The sequence below is a fragment of the Danio rerio genome, chromosome 7 (genome assembly GCF_052040795.2).
Source record: "Danio rerio strain M-AB ecotype USA chromosome 7, GRCz13ab, whole genome shotgun sequence".
NCBI classification, from domain to species: domain Eukaryota; kingdom Metazoa; phylum Chordata; class Actinopteri; order Cypriniformes; family Danionidae; genus Danio; species Danio rerio.
In genome coordinates, this window is record NC_141027.1 from 71,292,501 (window position 1) to 71,315,354 (window position 22,854).

The 22,854-nt window shown below is 39.2% G+C and overlaps 1 protein-coding gene across 4 annotated transcripts in view; it reads right to left on the reverse strand.

Moving 5' to 3' along the window:
- Positions 1-22,854, reverse strand: part of dennd5a (DENN/MADD domain containing 5A) — a 118,894-nt gene that overhangs the window by 68,753 nt on the left and 27,287 nt on the right. For 2 of the 4 annotated variants that reach the window (XM_087262147.1, XM_087262145.1), the window contains exons 2-4: positions 13,570-13,641; positions 11,854-11,963; positions 7,060-7,732 (exon numbers count right to left, since the gene is read on the reverse strand). In XM_087262147.1, the coding sequence (XP_087118273.1) occupies positions 7,060-7,732; positions 11,854-11,963; positions 13,570-13,641 (855 nt within the window). The remainder of the gene's footprint in view (positions 1-7,059; positions 7,733-11,853; positions 11,964-13,569; positions 13,642-22,854) is intronic. The other 2 variants (XM_087262148.1, XM_087262146.1) reach the window with 1 other exon arrangement.

Consider the following 22,854-nt stretch of genomic DNA (forward strand, 5'->3'; position numbering starts at 1 on the left):
CAATACAGAAATGACCAAATGTCCATTCATTCAATAGCACATGCTCATCTCAAGGATTCACATACATGGAAAAAGGCCAAGGTATTTATATGTGCTACGATTGCGCATGTTATTTTTAGAACGACGAAAGCTATCTTGTTTTTTCCACAGATCACACACACCCTGCTGTGTATAAGAGCCGCTCCATCTAATGGCATCGAGTGCGTCCACAAAACATTACAAGCCTTCTGGATACTGAAAGAGGATGATGTCATTTCTAGCCAATCATATTTATGCTGCATCACCACCGTCCGCCTTAACAGGGGGGACTGTTGCTAAGCAACAGCACAGCAATGCATCCAGCAAAACCCCCTATCGTTTTGTAGTTGCCTCCTGTAATTTGTTCCTCCTTGTTGGGGTAATTGATCCAATCAGCTCATCTGCCACCAAAACGTACAACAATCTCACTATGACCCTTTCAATTCCATCCTCCTGAGGATTTCCAGCAGGAATCACTGACTGGGAAAATTAGCGCATGTAGCGTCTGAATCAAATAAAGCACACGCAACATGATGAATTAAGTATGATTAGGATATTAAAAAGTGTAATTTTGAGAATGCCACACTGTACATTGCGATTTTTATGATGAAACAATCATGCAACATACGGCCTTGAATACAAAAATGAGCATTATGTTTTTGCAAATGTATTGATGTAAATACTCCACAGAAAGCTGTTTAGTTACCAGGTGCTTCTAAGCAAAGGGTTGGGCTGTGATTTTGACAAGAATGAGAGAACAAAGCGCTAAGATGAGCTCACACGGACACTGAGATGGAGAGAGAGTGTGAAAAGAGAGAAGGAGCATGTCGCAGTACACTGCAACACTACCGTCTGTTTATTCTGTTGACTGAACCCAGCCTGTACTGACTGAACAAGCAAAAACTAAAGATGAAATTAATGTTTGTGTGCCTTTAAAGGGCACCTAGGTTACCCCTTTTTTCAGATTTAAATAATATTTAACGTCCACAAACCGGGATTGAAGCGTCTTCTTTTATAATTGTTCTGACACGCGGCTGTGCTGATGAAGTAAAGCTGAAGTAAATCGCTGTAAATAATTACACACATACTCTGTTTTAAAACACTTTAAACATGTGAAACTTACTCTTAATCACATTTGATGATGATTGCTGATCCTAGCGAACAGAACAGACCTTTTATTCCCGGTTGCTTTGCGTATGTCTACCTGGTCTTGTTGACATATACACGCGACTACCGGAACATGTTAATGCGCGCAGCTGTCAATCAATTCGGTGGGCTGGGGGATCGCACACCTACGTAATGGTGCGATCGATTTGAAAACAGCTCCAATTGGCCGACCATTTTTTTTGTAGTTACATTGAAAAAAAAGGACTGGGTGTGTTCATATCACCCCAGTATGACGGTCTATAAACTATACCAACACACAGATCTGTCCAAACACCTTGAAAAGTAGATTTTTTACCATAGGTGCCCTTTAATTTATATGTGGGCATGGATTAATTTTTTTTATCTAGATTAATCTGACTGTAATCTTGGAATTAATCTAGTTTAAAATGGCTTATTTGAATTCTGCCGAAGTTATTCAGAATATGTAGGCCTTTGTCTTTGAGAGCAGGTTTCTCAAGCCAGGTGGCGCATTAGACCAGGGGCTCATCTCCTGCTTCCAAAATGCATCACAAACCGCTGGAGAAACTGTTCTTTATGATAATTGGTGATGAAAATAAATGATGTTCAATAAGATGTACTTGTGTTTACAAACTGTTTACTCAGTTAAACATGAGTTTTGAACTGTAGGCCTACATAAGCTCAAAACAGCGATTTTTGATTACAATAATCTGACTAAAGTCATAACTGAACTAAACAGAAATGGAATTAAGATGTTAATAAGACGAGGGGGTCCGGGGGTTACCCCGGTTCGAGGTAACTGTACATAGTGTGAGTACGGCCCTAAGTTAAATAATAAGCTAAATGGCTAACATGAATTTTATTGAGAGAATAGTTGTTTTTATGTGCTTTAGGAAGGCTGAACAACAGTGTAGATTCATTCAGCGTCATGTCTGAGTTAAGGTTGGGCCGATAGATGATGCCATCGTCCATCGCCGATGGCCAATAGACAACACAATGCTGAGCCAGCATTGCCGATCCTCCGCCTCTCCCCAGTCGCAAACCCACTCCCAAAAAATACACACTCAGTCCCCTTTTTGCACTAATACGTCTTAGTGTTAAAACAGCCCTCCGTCCGCTAAAAACGCACATCCCGTGACCAAACACACACAGACACAAGTGGTGCTCACTGCAGAGCCACACAAACACACGGCCAGAGTAGGCTCCAGAGACAGAGAGCAGTGCACATTGGACAGTTTATCAAGGATGTACCGCTGGATCGCGTCTCACTATAGTTGTTAAACGTGATATTCAGACATCCCAAATCTCCCAGAAGTTCCAGGGGTCTCTATGCATTTGCAGGACTCATAATGCCCGCATCGTGGGATGTTGCATTTTGTTTAGAAATTAAAAACTAATTGACGTTTGAACCAAACAGGACGACGTCAATGTCCAACATCAGACAGACGCTGCATTTCGGTCACTTTCCAACACAATTTAAAAACAAATATCTAATTATGTTACAGGTTACCGTTGTGTGGACATTACCAATATGACGTCTATAAGTATGCCATATGATGTTGCTATACCTGACGAATAAACGTCAGTATTTGTCTCCAATATGACGTTGGTTTAAGATGTTGGCTCAATGTTGGATTTTGGTAACTTTCTAACACAACCTAAAATTAACAAAATATCAACGTCATAATTCGATGTCAAAACAACATTATCCTTAGATGCTGGCAACCTAAATCTAACCTAATATTAACATCTTAAGACGTTGTGTGTCTGCTGGGAAAATACACTCACAAAAATGACTTTGCTGCTTGTTCAAACTACTTATCGTGAGCTGAGACAACACAATTCTTGAGATTATTTTTGAGGACAACTCAATTGTTTTTTGTTCAATCCACTAAAATTTGTTAAATTAACTATCTATTTGTAAATAAATGTGTGTTGGGATAACATAAATGAATTGTTTGGAACCCTGCATTTTTTACAGTGTAGTTTTCATTTTTGGGTGAGCTATCCCTTTAAGATCATTAGATTTAAATTAGCTTTATTTGGCAGCAAAGAGCAATGTTAGGTTCTGCCAAAAAGAGATTTACTGATTTAAAGTCTCTCCGTTCACTCACTTTGGTCTATTAAGAACAATAATTTATGACCAAATGAGTTATAGCCAACTCATTAGAAATTTACAGAATCTTGATGAGATATCTCCTACTATTAAATGAGTTGTTTGTAAGCATTTTTACATGCTTGCCAATGGGTGAACAGGTTGCAGTAAAACTTAAAGAAACACATTCTCTGTCTTTCTTATTTGGATTCTTATTGTTATCCGTATTTTACATGCACTTACATACAATACATAAAACACATACGCTTCTCAAACCGTAGCAACAGAATTTAACATTTTTTCATGAACAGTTACATTTAGGGGCAGAACTTTCAACCTTTAGAGCAATTTTGGGCCCTGAGAAAGAATATGGGGAGGTTGTGTCCATTGCTAGTAGAAACGTCAAAAGTATTGACTTCAGTACTGACATTTTAAAAACGTCTATTTCCAGCTAACATTTGAGCGATGTTGAGCACGTTCTTAAACATGACTAATTGGCCATTGTGTTCATGCGCTTAACAGATATGACTGCGATTGGCCCCGAATGTCATCGGTTTACCACTCTTCATTGCTGTTCATTAAGTGCAAACACCGATTAACAAACACTATAGTGAATCAAAGCTGCGTCATTCAGCTGATCTGTCTATGAGCTGACAAGTAAGCGAGCCGCTGATGGATTGACTTATCGATGTGGCTTTGAAACGCTTCAGAGTCCTTGTATCTTTATTTGCACTCGGTGAACAGTGGTGATGAGTGGTAAACTGACCTCTTAATCATATGTGCAGGTTGACACAATGGCCAATCATTGGTGTTTAAGAACCTGCTCAACAGCGCTCAAACATTAGCTGGAAATGGATGTTTCCACCTCATTCCCGTAAAACTTTATTGTTGGAACCAATTCATATTTATATGAATTATACATGCATATTGACTGTTTATTAGGATGTATAAACTACATATTAAAATCATATTTTGCATGACCGTATTGAAATTGATGCTTTTGACAACCCTACCTGCTAGTACTGTTGACACTAATTAAGGCAAATCTCGGGGACCTCAAAGTGAGTGGGTCCTTAGAATCAAACTTTCCTCCATTAGTGGTGGCCCTGGTTCCACCCTTGCTGTAGAGTCATTCTTATGTGAATGACTAAGGTCATTTTGGACATTTCTGATGCTTGTTTTACCTGTAATCTGCAACATTGCAACTATGAAGTGAAAAAAACGGATCTGTATAAGCACTCTTCCCTTTTCAAGGTCACATCTTATGATACCACATCCTGTTTTTGGTTTGTTTAGATGTCTTTGGTGCAGATTCAATAAAATCTGAATATGATATGTTCCGGGGTTCTGTTAAAGCAGACTGAGACTCATCTTTGCAGGGCTCTCTGTTCTTGGATGCATTCTTGATGGGTCTACTTGGATCAGAATCCCAAGACCTGACCCAAGATCAGAGCAGGTTTTGGTCCAAAATGAAATCCTCAGACATGAGTTGTGTTTGATATTAGAGGCCATAAGTCTCAGGTAATGTAAAGATAAATGTGATATTTTCATATCAACCCAAATTCTTTTAAACTAAGGGTGGACTCACAGTGGGTCACGCTCGGGTGCGTTTGACCCCATTTTCTGGTATGTCCGACAAGTGTGAGCGCTCCAGATCGTGCCCAGGCACAGTTCAGTTGGCTGGCCCTGACCCGGTTGAAAGAGGTGTGCCAGAGCACAGTTTGGTTGGGCTTTGGTGTGGTACTGTTGTAGTGGTAGTGCAAAGCACTCACTTTTAAAGGGTCACGAAACACCAAAACACATTTTTTGAGCTGTTGACAGTCGTATATGTGTCCCTCACTGCTAAAAACACTATTAGGACACCTATATTTCACTAAAAAGTGTAAATTGGTTGTTTTTGCGTTATTTCAAGCAAATTCGTACTTCCTGTTTGAAACAAATTTTTGAAGCTGCGTCACGGTCATGACATAATAGCGTTGTATTCCGGCGTGCAGACTGGACGTCTGTGCCAGAGTGAGTCTTATTACGTCTTACAGTGTGATGCATTAATGCATGAGTAAGGCTTGGTTCAAACCAATCAGCGCGCTCTATTGTGCAACTTCATTAATATTTATTAGTGTCACCGTGTTGACGCCACGTTGTGTTGGCAAAACAAGCGTGAAGTGTTGCTTTTATAGTTTGCTGCAGTTAAGTTTCGTTTTCATTTTCTCTCTGTGAGAGCTCAGCTGGATCACGTGTGGATTAACAGTGTACGCGACGCTCGACAACAATAACTTACGTGTCTAAGGAGGAACATTGTTTACCTGAGAGCTGTTCTCATCTGCAAATGCTGAAATCCGGATTCGCTTGTAAGGTTAGTCTCCTCTTCATAAAGACGCGGCTCTAGTTGCTGGTGATTGTCCTGTCTCTACAGATTTGGTAAGTGAGCGACCAGTGCTCTTTGTTTATTCAGTTTGTTCGTATCGAATTAAGTTAACTATTGCACTGAGTGCAAACATAGCACCGCATTTTGTGACCGGAATAACACACGCGGCTTTCTGACGCTACCTGCCGAGTGCATCTAAGTTTCCGGGAAATGCAGAGTTTTTTTTTCTCTTATTCGCCGTGCGGTATCAAACATTGCATGAAAAATACACGCTTAGAGCAGATCCTCGAATCAAATATCGCGTTTGTCGCGAGGGACTTGAATGAATTCCCTGAATGAAAGAGCCAAACTGCAGTTAAAGTCCAATATTTAATAATTTGGCAAATAATTCGACTACAGATGTTCATGTAGGTTAAACACCATCACTTTCTCCTGTGTGTGTATTTTGACTGAAACTCGCGCGTGCCCAAATAGACACTCCCACACCATCCCACTTTAGTTCCTCCGACACTCCCCCTAAACAGAGCTGGACACGCCCACTTTTCTGACTTTTTCCAAAGTAGAGGTGTGAAAACACCCTGCTGAAACGAGGGGGTTTCATGGCCCTTTAAGGGACTGTTTCATATCATAGTTTCAGCAGTCTCCATTGTACGGAGAAAGAGCGCTTATCTTCCTAACAGAACAGTCGCATCATCGATGATGTAAGTATGCTCGGGTATGCTCAGAACAGGTAAAATTGCATTGTGAATGCAGACCAAGGGCATTGTGTCTTAATAGGGAAACATCAAATTCTCCAAAACTGCTTGCCAAGTTTATGATTAAATTTCATATTCGGAATCACCAATAAAATAAAAAAAACAATTGTCTACTTTTCTAAACTTTCTAATCACACAAAATCAGTAGAAACTCGTGGCTGGTCCGAGCCCATCCCCTGGAGATTCGTCAGTCTATATCGATGGTGGCCGATTGGCTCCTCTACTAGAAGGTGGGGCTTCATTCAATTATTGACACAACACTTTTCCCCATTCAAAACTATACAAGTGACATGTTTAGTGTTTTCTATAGTCTTTGATATAAAACACACGAGAACTGGCTTTATTACATCAGATATTTCTCACTTTTCTCGCAGCTAATTGGTCCAGTTAGGGTCTGCGATCTCTGACCCAGAATAAAACCTGCAATGAAACAGGTTAGCAGTGTAGCACAATTTACCATGCCAACGAAACCAATCAAAACCAATCCACCTGCTTGAGCCCAAAAACTCAAGAGTTTGCTCAAACTAAGCGTGAAGTTACCTAAATAAGATTTACCCAAACCAGCTTTGTGCAACAGGCCTCTGAAGAAGAAGATTTTGCTAGATTGTTCAAGAGCGTTTAACTACAAGTAAAGCTAATGGATCTTGAGAGTTCTCCACCCCAGCAGCAGATCTACAGAAGTATGCAAGAGTGTTACTTACGTTGCGAGTACAGAAGGATCTGGATCTCCAGCAGTGCACAGGTGAAGAGCTGCAAGATGTTCTCCAGCCCTAGCAGCTCAAACACCTCCTGAAGGGGGAAGTCAAAGAGGGGCAGCTCGGCTGTGCTGGGTCTCTGACAGATCACTGGCCTGTAGACGCCTGAAAACTTCAAGGAGCGTCCGGCTGGTGGCAGTGGGACCTCATAGAGGACATTGTAGACATAGCTCTCCAGCGGCAGCGGCGGGGGCTGAGGTGAGGTGACGGCCTGATGCAGCTGCTCCAGAACCTTCCTGCAGGCGTGGGCGAAGGCCATGGGGGTGATCAGGCAGATGCATTTGGACACGTACAGCGTGTCCCGACTGATGTCATACGAGTTGAAGCGCTGCAGCCTGGACAGAGCAGGGGAGGCGTGCAGTTGTTGCGTGGTGGGACGGGGATCTTCTGGACTGCGAGGCGTGGGTGGTGTGTGCAGGATATCATACTGTTCCGCATTGTGCATGTGATAAAGTGTCTGCATGGCACTGCAGATCTGTTTGCTGGTCACCTCCTCAAAGAAAGTGAGGGCAAAGCCGTACGTCCGGGAGCCGTCCTCTCTGGTGATAATGAAGGAGTGGAACTGGGGCTCACGGGTGTCTGTTTGAGTGCGGAAGGACAGGCCTTTTGGCATACAGAGCTGTGGAGGAAATGATAAAACAAGGTTTAAGGTATGCCAAAGATTAAAAGGATCCCTAAATGCACCTTTTAAATAATCTCTTTTGACACATTAGTATAGCATCCATGCATTCTGACTGCCTGATATGGTTATGTCCATTTTAAGACTGTCAACAACCATGTTTGGTTGATTAAAAGACATCTGACTTAAAAGTGCATATTTTCTGTGCAAATATCATATTTTAATAAAATGTATATGTAACCCAACCTGCTCTGAGCTGAGATTGAACCGGAGATTCTTTGTATGGGAATCGTTTACTCTAAGGAGGCTAAAGAACATGGCCTCTAGCGTCTATCACTAGAGCACGTTTATGGCCCGTTTCCACTGAGTGGTACGGTACAGTACGATTCGGTACACTTTTATGGCTGTCTCCACTGTTAAAGGTACCAAAAAGTGAACTGTACCATACCACTTTTTGGGTACCCTTTCCGAAGGGTACCTAGCACAACAAAAAGGGTACCAAAAGGCAAAGCAAGACACTCAGCTGAAGGCTATTGGTTTACAGAGATGTGTCACCAGCGCAAACACAAGCAGGAGAACTAAAACAAAGTAACCACCATTTTTAAAAACGCAGCCGAGACTTAAAGAGCCCATATTATGGGTTTTTGAAAATGCCCTTCCATGTAGTGTGTAACACAGCTCTAAGTGAAGTAAAGTATCCAGCTAAGGCTTAAATCTGTAAGAGTACAGTGTTTAAAATGGTTGATTCATCTATAAAAGAGTCGACTCATAGTGCTTCAAACGAGTCGCCTTGATACCGAGTCATTGGGTGTTTCGCCATGACGTACTAACGAAACCAAGTTATTCACGTGCACGCGCAAACCCGGGAGATTTGAAACCTGCGGCCCCGCCCTCTGACACAGAAACCCACACACACACACACACACACCCACACACACACACACACACACACACACAAACATGCCGGTCGATTGAAGTCACACTGCAGATGGATATTATCGAGTCCCTACCTGAAGATGAAACCTCAGCATAAGCCCAGCTTTAAGCAGTTGGAAACTACTGGAAACTTCTGGAAGCTACATGCTACAAAGAATACTTCATCTGTGTTTGTTAAAGGAAGGATCAGTAAAGAGTAACTTACTGATGGACGTCAGGATGGGTTTCTTCCTCCATTTCTCAAGTGTAAGTACGTGCGATTAAAGCTGTTGCCTCGTTGACTCTAGCTTGCAAATGTATTTAGTTGTGATTTGTTACTTGTAACCGCGTGTACTGTATCAGGTTAACTGACTATATTCTCTTATCGCGTGCAAAGTCACGTTAAAAACGCGACGCGTGCTGCTTTGTTAACGGAGCTCCGTAAAGGAGGGTAGTTTGTGCGTGCGTGTGCTGTTGTCCGGAGGTATGTGTGTGTGTGCGCGCTGTCGTCCGGAGGTGTGTGTGTGTTTTTGTGTGTGTGTGTGTGTGTGTGTGTGTGCGCGTGCGCAAGACGAGAGCAATATGTTTGTGTGTGAGTGTGTGTGTGTGTGTCTGTGAAAAGAGCAGAGTGAGACAAGCTAGAAGATCTCCTCAACAGTTTTTGCTCAATAAAATAGTCAGTCGTCTGTATTTTCAAGTCCATCGTCTGTATTTACATTGACCCACTGGCAGCTAAAATCCACGCCTACACTATCGAGCGTGTATGAACTGTGATTAATTTAATATTGCTGATTAGCTGTTGGGCATTTCACTCTCTCACTGAAGGCAGTCGACCAATCGCAACAGACTGTCATCGGTCCAATCAGCGCAGATTAGCTTCGCGCTAAGGAGGGGTTTGGGAACAAATGAATCATTGGACGATTCATACGGGAGTCGCTGGAATAATTAGGTAAAAATAAATGCAGATTATAAGACCAAGAAAGTGTTTTTTGACCTTGCATGCATATTAGACTGTTTTTGGAGACCCTTACAACCAAGATATGACCCTATTTCATGTATAATATGGGCTCTTTAACACCGGAATAATATATACATTTAATAACGAGCCATGATCGACCCGAGCTTAAACAAACCGCCTTGATGAACAGCCACAAAGCTAGGAAGAAGAGCAGAATCTACCCTGTGCACCTTAGTTGTTTACAAGGCCATCTAAATAGCGAGAGGTTTCGCTTTCTCGCGTGAGCTCACTGCACATCTATATTTGAAATATTGAACTTCTTGAGCTGATAATAACGAGCTCGTAATTATTAAAGCACTTTTGAAATCCGATCCTTTTAGAAACAGAGTTAAGCACGAAAAAAACAAAAACACACGTAGTAGCAAATGATTCTTTCAGCAACCTAAAACATGAACAAACTGCCATGCTTAACAATTATAATCACCTTTTGGATTATTAAAAACTTGAAATGACAGAATTACTTTTACATGTGCTGGTGAAGATTAAAGATAACTTACATTGGTACCCTCTTAGCAGTGGAAATGCAAGCCTGATTAAGATGGCCCATACCATACCGTACTGTACCACTCATTGGAAATGGACCATTAGAGATCAGTGGAGTGAGGTTTACCAGCACAGGACTTTGCTAGCTGGTCTCCATTACTTATATAGACTGTCTTAAGGGCATTGTTAGCTATTAAACGCAACACCACCTTTAAAGTGATGGTTCACCCGAATATTTAGGGCAACACTTATAGGAACCAATTCCCACTATTAACTAATGGCTTAATCCCTGCCTATGATTAAGATATTGGCTATTTATTAGTGCTTATAAGATCATACAGAATATGTTCTTTACTCTACATACCTACTCCAATCTAAAACCTTTACCCACCTACTACCCTAATTACGATTAGCGAATTAGGAGTTTCTTGAGTTAAACGCCATAGTTAATGGCATAATAACAAAAAATGTACCTTAAAATTGACATTTGCTCACACTCAAGTAGTTCGAAACGTTAATAAGTTTCTTTCTTCTGCCGAACACAAAACAAGATATTATGAAGTATGTTGGGAAAAAAGCAGCCAACAAAAATCCAAAACAAAATAAATAATATGGAATTCAATGGCTGTTTTTTGTTCCAACATTTTTCAGAAAATCTTGTTCTGAAAATACACTCAAACGCGTTTGGAAAAATGGAGGATGAGTTAATGCTGGTAGAATTTTCATTTTGGGGTGAACTATCCCTTTAAATGCCTTCTTGCTTGTATAAGGTAATATATATTTGGCATTTATGGCTTGTAGTAGAATCAAACGCATCTTTTTCTGAGGCATAATGAACAGTTTAGTTTACTCTAAAAGCTGAAGTTGAGTGGAACTGAACACACTGAAGGCTATATCGATTATCTCAGTAACCATGTGCGTAAACATTTTAAAGGAGCTTTAAAAGAGTTTGATTTACCTTCAGTGACTTCAATTTTTAGATTATGTTTACTAAGTGTTTCAGACCTTTAGAGTGCTCTGCATCTTTCACTGTTCTATTATTGTGGCTTTGCCTTTCTGTTTTATTCTAAACACATACAAAAACATACTGTATTTAAAGCCTTGATTCTCACACTGAAAGGAATAAATATATATTTGTCAGTCACTGGTTAGTTTATTGACAGTTTTCACCTCATTATGGTTACACTTTAGTATAAGGGATCAATTCATACTTGTTATGAATTATATTTGCAAATTGTGGCAGGATTCTCCCACTTTGGTCTTGTTAATTCTTGTTTTGGTGGCCAGACAATAGTACTGTCTTGTCGTGTATGTCGTGGTTGGTTCAAGTGTTCAAGTGAGTCTGGTTGGTTTCGGTTGGGTAAGGGTTTTTTTATCATGGACTCTTATCTTGATCTTGATCTTTAATGTAGCGATTTTGTAATGGCAAAACAGTTTGCTGGGCTGGCTGACTGAAAACTAAAAATCTGCGTGCATATAGCCCATAAACGTCTAAAATATGGTCTGTTCTAAACTGTTGTCTTCGATAGTAGAAAAAAATGAAACTATGGAAGTCAACGATCAAAGGTTTCCAGCTTTCTTCAAAATATCTTCTTTTATGTTCAACAGAAGAAAGAAAGCCATACACGTTTGGAACAAGTAAAGGGAGACTAAATGATGACAGGTTTTTCAAATTTTGTGTGAACTATCCCATTAGGTCACTCACCATTCCCACTGCATCCTGGTCAAAAGGGTTCCACTCCACATTGTCAGGATAATGCGCTAGAACCTTCGATTTAAACGTTCTCCGCAGTGGACTCTGCTCAAAATTCTCACCTGAAAAAGACAATCCAAGACAGACAGAAAAAAGGAAAGATCAGCTAACAAAGCTTTTTGCTAACACCAATCCTAAGTTTCATACCAATAGACTGATTTCACAGGGCCGCCATTTCAAAGGCGAAACCGAGGCTGCGGTGGGAAGAAACCTGAAAGTATCACACTGGAACATAGTGTTCCTGGCTGTATATCTTATCAGCACAGAGAAAGTGACACAAATTTATTATGTCAACGCCTTCCAAGTGACCCGAAAGTCCGTAGTGAAAATAAAAAGGGATATCCGACCTCGTTTTTAGCTAAGTTAAGCGAATTGGCACTAGTTAGCTAAAGTTTTCTTTCCCAAACACACGTTTTAGATGCCGTTGATCAAACTCAAAGTAATAAACTGATTCTTTTACTATATTAGACTTCTCACAATACTGAATTTCGCTACTGAAATGTATTATTAAAAAAACTTTAATTTCCAGCTAACATTTAAGAAACCGTTGAGCGCATTCTTAAACAGCGCTGATTTGCCGTATCGTTCACCAGTGCTCAACAGAAATGACTATGATTGGCTGTGAAGGTCATGCGTTTACCGCACTTCACCACTGTTTACCGAGTGCAAACACAGACAGGCGATCCGCTGATGAATCGACTGATCTTCGCTGCTTCAAAACGCTCCAGAGTCTGTGTATCTGTGTTTGCACTCGATGCAGAGCAGTGAACTGATGACCTTCAAGGCCAATCACAGTAATTTCTGCTGAGCACAGGTGAATACTCTGGCAAATCAGCCATAAATTTGACATATTTAAAATTTCAGTCCAGGAACAACACTGCTACAGATAACACAAGGGTGTGCTACAGAGGACTGCATTGTTTTATCGCTCACTGGGTTACATTGGCATACATTTAAAGAGGTTGTGATTTTGTCTGAAGCCTAATATGCTTTAAAAAATTTTTATTAAACTTAACTTAATGATATTAAAGTGACGTTTACACCATATCTACTTTGAAATTGTGGCAACAGCTGGAGGTTTGTAGTCCACAGCATGTTGCTGCAATGTTTACAGTGCTGATCCTATACTTCCAGGTTTCTTCCCACCGCAGCCTCGTTTTCGTGTTTTAAAATGGCGGCCATGTGAAATAAGCATATTCAAACATATACTGAAGTGCGTATAAATCTTCAGGAAAAAGACAGTCTAGAAAGTTGCATTAAACAAAAAAACAGAAACAAAAACAGAAATCAAATATAATCAAAGCCAAAAAGTGCCAGAACAGTTGAAGCAGAAAAGTGTCAGAAATCACGTGGAAAAAGACGTGTCTCGAAATTTACAGCCCACCAAGTAAACCACCTTGGTGACAGTTCACCAAGCAGTGACTGACGAACAGTGCTAATAACTTTCTGCTGCCGAGAGAGCAACAGCAAGAGGAGTTGAAGGGGTAAAGGGCAGGAAGAACAGGTGATCCCACACTACCTGACCGGCAGGCAGGCATCTCACACACATGAACAAACAGCGGTGCAGTGAAAGAGGTGCGTGGAGAGGTTAAAGGTTAGCGGACACTGTGCTTGATTGTGAAACGAACAGGAGCTTTTGACTGCAGCAGTAAGAGGATGGAAGGTTACCTTCATTTGCACTCGCCAACTTTCCTCTGGCGCCATCTGTGAATTTAGTAGCCTGAATATACTGGCATAAAGCTACACAACAGATAAAACAGTGTAATTAATCATTTACATAAGGACCGGTGAGAAATTGTCACTTATTACTCAATTCATCCTTTTTCAATAGTGCTTTTAGGATGTAAATTGTGTCAAAGCGGCTTAACACAGAAGTTCTAGTCAATAGAAACTGCTTCAGTCCAGTTGTCAGACCTCAGTTTAGTTGAGTTCAGTGTAATGTAAAATTCAACACAGACTCATTGTGAAAAAGTACCCCCGTATATATTTCTGGAGACCGTGAATTATGTAGCCAGAGCTACGAATGGCTGCATTTTATCTTTAAAATGAACGCTAGCCCATGGCTTGTTTCTTTTCGCGCTACCATCTGACCGATTGCCTCTATGTGGACGACTTTTCAAGTGTTACCAGTTTGCCCAGTGGCTCGCCTCGTACGTCGCCGGTCTTAAGATGCAAAGAGGAGTTGACTGCAACAACGGAATCGAGACGAGAAAAGAACAGTTCAAGAAAACAGGTAAAACAAAAACAAAAGGCATCAAAACTAAATAAGTAAATAACAGGGTGAGAACATGGTGAGATCTGAAAACATAGTAAGAATCAAGCGGCTGCGAGAGCTTTTCTTTTTCTGGATTGGTTTTGAAACTGTCTGTTGAGTTTAGGGAAGGAGGTGATCGGCTCAGTCTGTGCTTTTGAAAACAGGGTGGATGGGGATATAAGTCGGTCAGTCAGTCAGTCAGTCGACAGCGGCATATGGTGGATTTATTTAAGAACAGCAAGCGCGAATGGCACTGGCGAGAGAAATTTGACATCTGAAAAAGCATACACAACAACCTCTGGTGGAACTGCAAAAAAGTACCTACTAGGACATATTTCAGGGGTGTCCAGAAATGTATGCAGGGTTACGTACTAATAATGAGCCTGGGTTGATAAAATTACTCTATCTACTAGATGTACTCCCTCGAAAAATGACTATTTTGACTTTAATTTGCAGAGCCACCTACATTTGTGTAGGAGTTTATGTAACCCATTCATGACCGGTTACCACATTTTAAGCATTGACCTAAAAAACTGAAAGGTTAAGTTCATCCAAAAATGCTGTTGTTTATTACTCGTGTTCTTGTTGTACCAATTCCCCGAGAACTTTGTTCATCTCCGAACACTAATTAAGACAGTGGTTCTCAACCGGTTTGGCCATGGGACTCACATTTTTACATGGTCATCAAACCGCAACCCAAAATTTTAAGAAATATAATATAGTTTTAGGAATTATAATTCATTTGTATTTATTTGTTAACATTCACAAGTACTGACAGATAAATCATAAGAAAATCATCAAGACTTACAAATAAAAAATATTCTATTGCTGTCATATAATAATAATAATAATAATAATTATAAATATATATATATATATATATATATATATATATATATATATATATATATATATATATATATGTGTGTATGTATATATATAAATATATATATATATATATATATATATATATATATATATATATATATATATATATATCTATGTATATATATATATATATATATATATATATATATATATATATATATATATATATATATATGTATGTATATATATGTATATGTATATATATATATATATATGTATGTATGTATATATATATATATATATATATATATATATATATATATATATATATATATATATATATATATATATATATATATATATATATATGGTTAATAAATTATATATCCCACAAATTTTATTAATTATTGAAAAATGCAGATTCCGATGTTTACTGTGAGGGTGGGTTTAGGGGTAGGGGGGCAGAATATAAAAATTATTACGTCCCCACTAGGATATTGAAACAAGTTAATAGTTAATATTTCCATACAACAGTGCCGTAATATGTACAGAGATTAATGGCATTCGGATGAAGAAAAAATAATAATAACATTTTTTTTTACTCATAAACCCATCCTGCAAGCCGAATCTGTAATTGATGGTACAATTCAAATTATTTGGCTGAACTACAGCCTGATATATTCCAAAAAAATGCAAACTTCCCAAAATCATTGTTGAACATGTGTTAAACATTTTTAAACAATATGTCACTTAATAAATGTAACGAAACCCCATCTTCTGGCCACAGATTCTACAGATTCCCTGTGTGCAATTGTGTTTTTGTTCTGCTCATGATCACACACACATTAGATGCATCAGCATGTTGAACTTACAGAGATTAAAGATGCTCGCATGAATGTCACAGGTGTTTTCCTCTCCTCTGATGCCCACGCACACGAAACTGACTGACTTTCATATCAAGAACAATTCAAGATGATCTAAACACTGCATTGATGCAGCAAGAATAGACTTGTCTCTGTGGGATATTTCCCTGAGGAATCTTCCCTAGGGAATTACACTTTAAGCGGAGGGCAGGAACATCTTTATTTGTCACAGATCGACAGAATGTGTGTGTGTTTGAAGACTTAATGGATTCTTTATGGAATGTGTGTGTGGCATTTGAAAAAACAGGCAACAAATCAAACCAGCTAGTTTCACTGCAGGATTAAGACCAGGAATGTGTGGAATTATCCAACACAAACATTACTGGGGGGGAGGGGGGAGGGGTGTACACTGTCAGTAGCTGATTTTTTTTTAATAACTGTCCAATTGCGCAGATTTCTACTTGAAAATGTGCCTAATGGAAATATAACATTCACAAAAACATCCATATATGGCAGAAAGAGAGACGATTTTAAGCTCATATAAGGTGGCTTTCCGGGTCATTTGTAAAAAAAAAAGCAGGAGTATTTCGCAAAACTGAAATTCTGGAACATTTTCTGAATTATTTACCACAAGAGAAGGAGTTTAATGGGAGGCTATTGTGCAAAAATCACTTTTATAAGGTGTTTAAACACAGTTGAGAGGCAACAGCCTATGGTACAAATTCATTCATTCATTCATTCATTCATTCATTCATTCATTTATTTTCCTTCGACTTGGTCTGTTATTTATCAGGGGTCACCCCAACGGAATGAACCACCAACTATTCCAGGATATGCTTTACACAGCGAATGCTCTTCCACAACCCAGTACTTGAAAACACCTATACACTCTCACATTCACATACTTATTCACTACGGCCAATTTTATTCATTCGTTCATTTTACTTCAGCAGTCACTTTATTTATGAGGGGTCACCACAGTGCAGGGCTCGAAATTAACTTTTTTACTTGGTAGCACCGGTGCTCCCAACTTCAAATATTTAGGAGCACCAAAATAAATTTAGGAGCACCAGAAAAAATTTAGGAGCACCCACCAAAAATGATTGAGCACCGCTGCAAATTGCTTTTTAAGGGATTTATTGTATTTTAAAACAACATCAATAGGACTGACAAAAACCAGAAAAAACTATCTAACTAATGCTGCGAAGACATTGATATTTGTGTGCAATAATTCCAAAATGAATGTCTAATAATTAGGCTATAAAATATTTGTGATGGTAAAAAATGACAATAATAGTAACAATGAATTACATTTCTCATTATGATGCTGCCTTGAATGTGCATGAATGTATGTTATCTGCTTATAAAAAGTCTGTTACTTTATGAAAAATAATTGTTTAGTTTGCATCAAACAAAAATGAAGCATTGCAGTAAGAAATATTTATTTTGTACTGCTGTTTTTATATGCATGTCAATTTAATAAATAATATTTCTGCTACAAAACAAACAAAAGATTATAATAAATCATTCAATTCAATGATGAAAGCTGCAAAGCAGTCTTTAGTAAATAAATAAAAAAATAAAAATAATATACACCTCAAAAAAGAATAGACAAAAGAAAGAAAGTAATGTCTCACTTCTATGACTCTTTAAAAGATTTGGTTTCAGTTTGTGTCAATTTAAAGGTTCAGTCTGAGATGATCTTCATTTTTCTGTGTTAGTGGAAAAGCTGGCGAGTCAGTCGACCCAATTTATGAGCAGGCAGCGCAAGATTGCGATAACCACCGGCGGAATACCGCTGTTTGTTATGAGACGCAGTTTCAGTGTAAATTTAGTAAAGGCGAGCTTCTTTGGCAATGATATGTACAGTATTAGATTTGACTTTTAGCAGACATTTGCGCTAAACACGCAGTGAATGCAACGCATGGAGATTCTGGCACCTTATCCATGAAGCGCGTACTCGATTGATCTCAGCTGGTGGATCATTATTCACCACGTGACGTGTCATGATCGCTCTCATCTGCACCTCAACTTTAGGTGGGGTTTGCAAACCTGTGTGCTTTAAGTTTTTACTCTTCAGCAGTTTGCATTTCCCGTGGTCATAAAAGCTCCTTCCCTGTCATCTGACAGCGGAATACCTTGAGTGATTGACAGCTAATATGAACCAATATAGCGGCAGGGAAGAGTGATTCAGCACGTTTTAAAAAAAAATCGAAACAGGTCGCACTACAACCATTATCTGCAGTCGCACTAATGCGCCCAAATATATTATGAGGTCGCATAGATTAATTTTCGGGCGCATATGCGACCAAAATGGTCGCAATTTCGAGCCCTGCAGTGGAATGAACTGCCAACTTATTCAGCATATGATTTACACAGCGGATGCCCTTCCACAACCCAGTACTTGGAAACACCTATACACTCTCACATTCACACACACACACTCATTCAGTACGGCCAATTTCATTAATTCGTTCATTTTCCTTCAGCTTAGTCCCTTTATTTTGGAGGGGTCGCCACAGCGGAATGAACCAACAACTTATTCAGCATATGTTTTACAGAGCGGATGCCCTTCCAGCAACCCAGAACTGGGAAACACCCATACACTCTCACATTCACACACACACTCATTCATTAAAGCAAATTTCATTCATTCGTTTATTTTCCTTCAGCTTAATCTTTTTATTTAGGAGGGGTCACCACAGTGGAATGAACCGCCAACTTATTCAGCATATGTTTTACGCAGCGGATACCCTTCCAGCTGCAACCCAGTACTGGGAAACACCCATTCAGTCTCACATTCACACACACACACTCATTCATTAAGGCTAATTTCATTAATTCGTTCATTTTCCTACAGCTTGGTCAGTTTATTTATGAGGGGTCGCCACAGCAGAATGAACCATCAACTTATTCAGCATATGTTTTACAGAGCGGATGCCCTTTCAGCAACCCAGAACTGGGAAACACCCATACACACTCACATTCACACACACACACTCATTCATTAAGGCCAATTTCATTCATTCGTTCATTTTCCTTCAGCTTAACCTCTTTATTTAGGAGGGGTCACCACAGTGGAATGAACCGCCAATTTATTCGGCATATGTTTTACGCAGCGGATGCCCTTCCAGCTGCAACCAAGTACTGGAAAACACCCATACAGTCTCACATTCACACACACACACTCATTCATTAAGGGTTATTTCATTAATTCGTACATTTTCCTACAGCTTGGTCAGTTTATTTAGGAGGGGTCGCCACAGCGGAATGAACCGCCAACTTATTCAGAATACGTTTTACGGAGCGGATGCTCTCCCAGCAACCCAGTACTGGGAAACACCCATACACACTCACATTCACACACACACTCATTCCCTACGGCCAGTTTCATTCACTCGTTAATTTTCCTTCAGCTTAGTCCCTTTATTTTGGAGGGGTCATCACAGTGGAATGAACCACCAACTTATTCAGCATATGTTTTACGCAGCGGATGCCTTCCAGCTGCAATTCAGCACTGGGAAACACCCATACACTCTCATTCACACTCATACACTACGGCCAATTTAGTTTATTCAATTCACTTATACCGCATGTCTTTGGACTGTGGGGGAAACCAGAGCACCCCAAGGAAACCCAAGCAAACATGAGGAGAACATGGAAACTCCACATAGAAATGCCAACTGACCCAGCCGGAACTCGAACCTGCAACCATCTTGCTGTGAGGCGACAGTGCTAACCACCGAGTTCTATTATTTATTATCACGCCTCATAAAAACAGTCTGTAGAAACTTTTTTTTTTAAGTACTTTGAAATATCATGCCATTTTCTAATTTAAAACTGTGCAAAAACAACACACATATGATGGTCAGCACACCTTGAAGTAAAACAGCAGCAATGGTATACTGTAGCAACTAGTTGGAAACGATCACAACTAATCAATCAGTCAAAATGTAATATGTATAGATAATGTTATACAGCGCTGACCACTACCACATAGCAACACATTGTAGTATATATTTTGCTGTAATACTATTGGGATCTTATAATATCTTTATATAACTATACATTTTTGGTTGTATATTATTTATATATCTATATATATATTCTCACTTTTAATGGACAGGATAGTGGAGATTACAGACGTAACAGAAAGAGCTTTATTGCCAGGTATGTTCTCACATACGAGGAATTTGTTTTCGTGACAGAGCTTCTACTGTGCAACAGAATTACAGAGACAGGACAAAAAACGATAATAAATAAAAGTGAGGCGAGAAAAGGGAAGGAAAAAATATGTAAAAATCCATAAATGACCTTGTGCTGGGAGTCGAACTCAGGTCTCCATAAGCACATCACTTAAAGGTGCTGCATGTAAGTTTTTGACTCTTCTAAAGCATAGAAAATACCATAATATGTTGGCAGATATTATAGAAACATGCTAAGAGCATCTTAACAATCTTGTTTATCTGAAAAACATTGCTGAAGTCAGATGTTCTGCTTTGAAAATGTGAGTTATGTGTCGGGTGTATTTGTTTTAGTCCCTTTAATCTGCCCAATGCTAGTCAATTATATTTCAGCAACCCGGGTTGCCTAATGCCGAGTTCAGACTGCATGATTCTAGCCCCAATTTTGGCTCGCCGACAGGTTTTGAGAAATCGCCGACAAATGCCTGAAATCACAGGCAAATCGGTGCTCGTGCATGGAGTGACAATCACACAGTATGAACAATCAAAGACGCGATCTGAGTGAATCGCCAATGAGTCGCCGATGCCTGTGAGATATTTCGTCATGCTAAATATCTAGAGCTGTCAGCGATTCAAATCATGCTGTGTGACATGAGTTTTGACTGAAAATAACATCGGAGATCGCCTACAGCCAATGAGAGAGCAGCATTTACTTGTGTGTGTGTGTACCTGCAGGCCAGCGGGAGGCTGGGGGATAAGTTAAAAGCGCTCCTTTTCGGTTTATTTGGACCCAAGAAATAGAGGAAAAGCTAGTGGAGGTTTGAAAGGAGCACCCATGTCTGTTTGAGGTTTCATACAGAAAGTTAAAAAAGAAAGTTGAGGAGAAATTGCCAATTCCCTTCAAACCCAGGTGAGCAAATATATACATTTTCCACCCTATTAAAGGCTTCTTTTTCATTATGTAGCTAATAACAAAAGATATACTATGTGTTTTTGGCTGTAAGACGTAGCAGCAACCTGCGCTTGCTTGTGTTTTGACCCAGGAATGCAATACCTAGTTCAACCACTGGGTGTCAAACTTAAATACTGCACCTTTAAGTACTTTTCTATTGGTGCCAACACCCTTGAACCATCTTATACTGATTCATGAAACGAGTATCCTTTCCTAAACACAGTGCCAAACGCAGAGGCTGAGAAAAGCAATCAGCTCTGGTGAGTGAATGAAAAGACTTTCATCATGGTTCATCTGCCTAGTTAATTCTACACCAGCGCCTCACGCATGATTTGTTTCAGTCACGGGCCTGTCAACACAAAAGGCCTGAGTTCAAGCGGCGATGAGCAAACGCCAATGAAAAACAAAACGCTCATCAGTCAAGAGCAAACAAGCTTTAGATATTGTGAACTGCAAACAGATCAATAAGGCCGAGGTGAAATACTGCGCTGCTGTAAACAAACAAACCAAACAGGAGAAAAACTCGACATCAGATGTTTAAAGGTACACTTCATTGTTTTACTCTCATTTTATATCCTTACTAGAGGTAAACAGTTGGGTTTTACAATTTTTGAATTCATTCAGCCAATCTCCGGATCTGGTAAGAGCACTTTCAGCTTAGCTTAGCTTAGCTTAAAACATGGAATTAGATTAAACAATTAGCATCTCAAAAATACATACGTCTTGTATGATTTAACTACAGAAGAGTCAAGCTTTAAATAGGACAATTTTCTGAACTCTTGTTTTGAAATGTTTGAGCAAGGTGCTAATGGTAATTTTATTCAATGTTTTGTGCTAAGCTAAGAACCTCACGGCTAACATGAAAAAGCTTGACTGTAACAACAACAAAAAAACTGTCTATACAGCCAATGGGGGCCACATTGAAAGGAGAATTTCACTTTTTTGCAAATCATCTCTTTTTACATCCTAACAAAAGTTAAACAGTTGAGTTTTACAATTTTTGAATCCATTCAGCCGATCTCCGAATCTGGCGGGAGCACTTTTAGCTTAGCTTAGCATAAATCATAGAATCTGATTAAACTGTTAGCAACTCACAAAATTAATTGTCTGTCAGTCTTAGTACATGATTTAACTACAGAAGAGTCAAGCTTAAAATAAGAGAATTTTCTGAACTCTTCTTTGAACTTTTTAAGAAAGATGGTAACTGTAATTCTAGTCAATGTTTTATGCAAGCTGAGAATCTGACTGCTAATACGAAAAAGCTAGACTGTAACAACAACAACAAAAAAAATAGTCTTTACAGGCACCGGAAACCACATTTAAAGAAACACTTCACTTTTTTTGGAAATCATCTCATTTTACATCTCCACTAAAGTTAAACAGTTGAGTTTTACAATTTTTGAATCCTTTCAGCCGATTTCCAGATCTGGCGTGAGCTTTTTAAGCTTAGCTTAAATCATTAAATCAAATTAAACCGTTCCCATTTCAATTCATTTTCTTTGTCATTGTCAGTCTTAGTACACGATTTAACTATACAAGAGTGTCAAGCTTTAAATAGGACAATTTTCTAAACTCCTCTTTGAAATGTTTGAGCAAGATGGTATTTCCAGCCTGATCTCACAAGAAAACATAAGTATTTTACGTTTTGCCAGTTTAGTGGCTAATTCAAATTTGTTCGTATCCGTATGAGTTCAGTCGTACAAAATTTATTTGATTTTAAAAAGGAGGCGTGGCATCTAACCCCACCCCTAAACCCAACCGTCATTGGGGGATGAGCTAATACTAAATTGTACTAATTATATCGTACGAATTTATACGAATTAGCCACTAAATCAAAAAGTTACAAATTGCTGTGAGATAGTGTTGGTATTT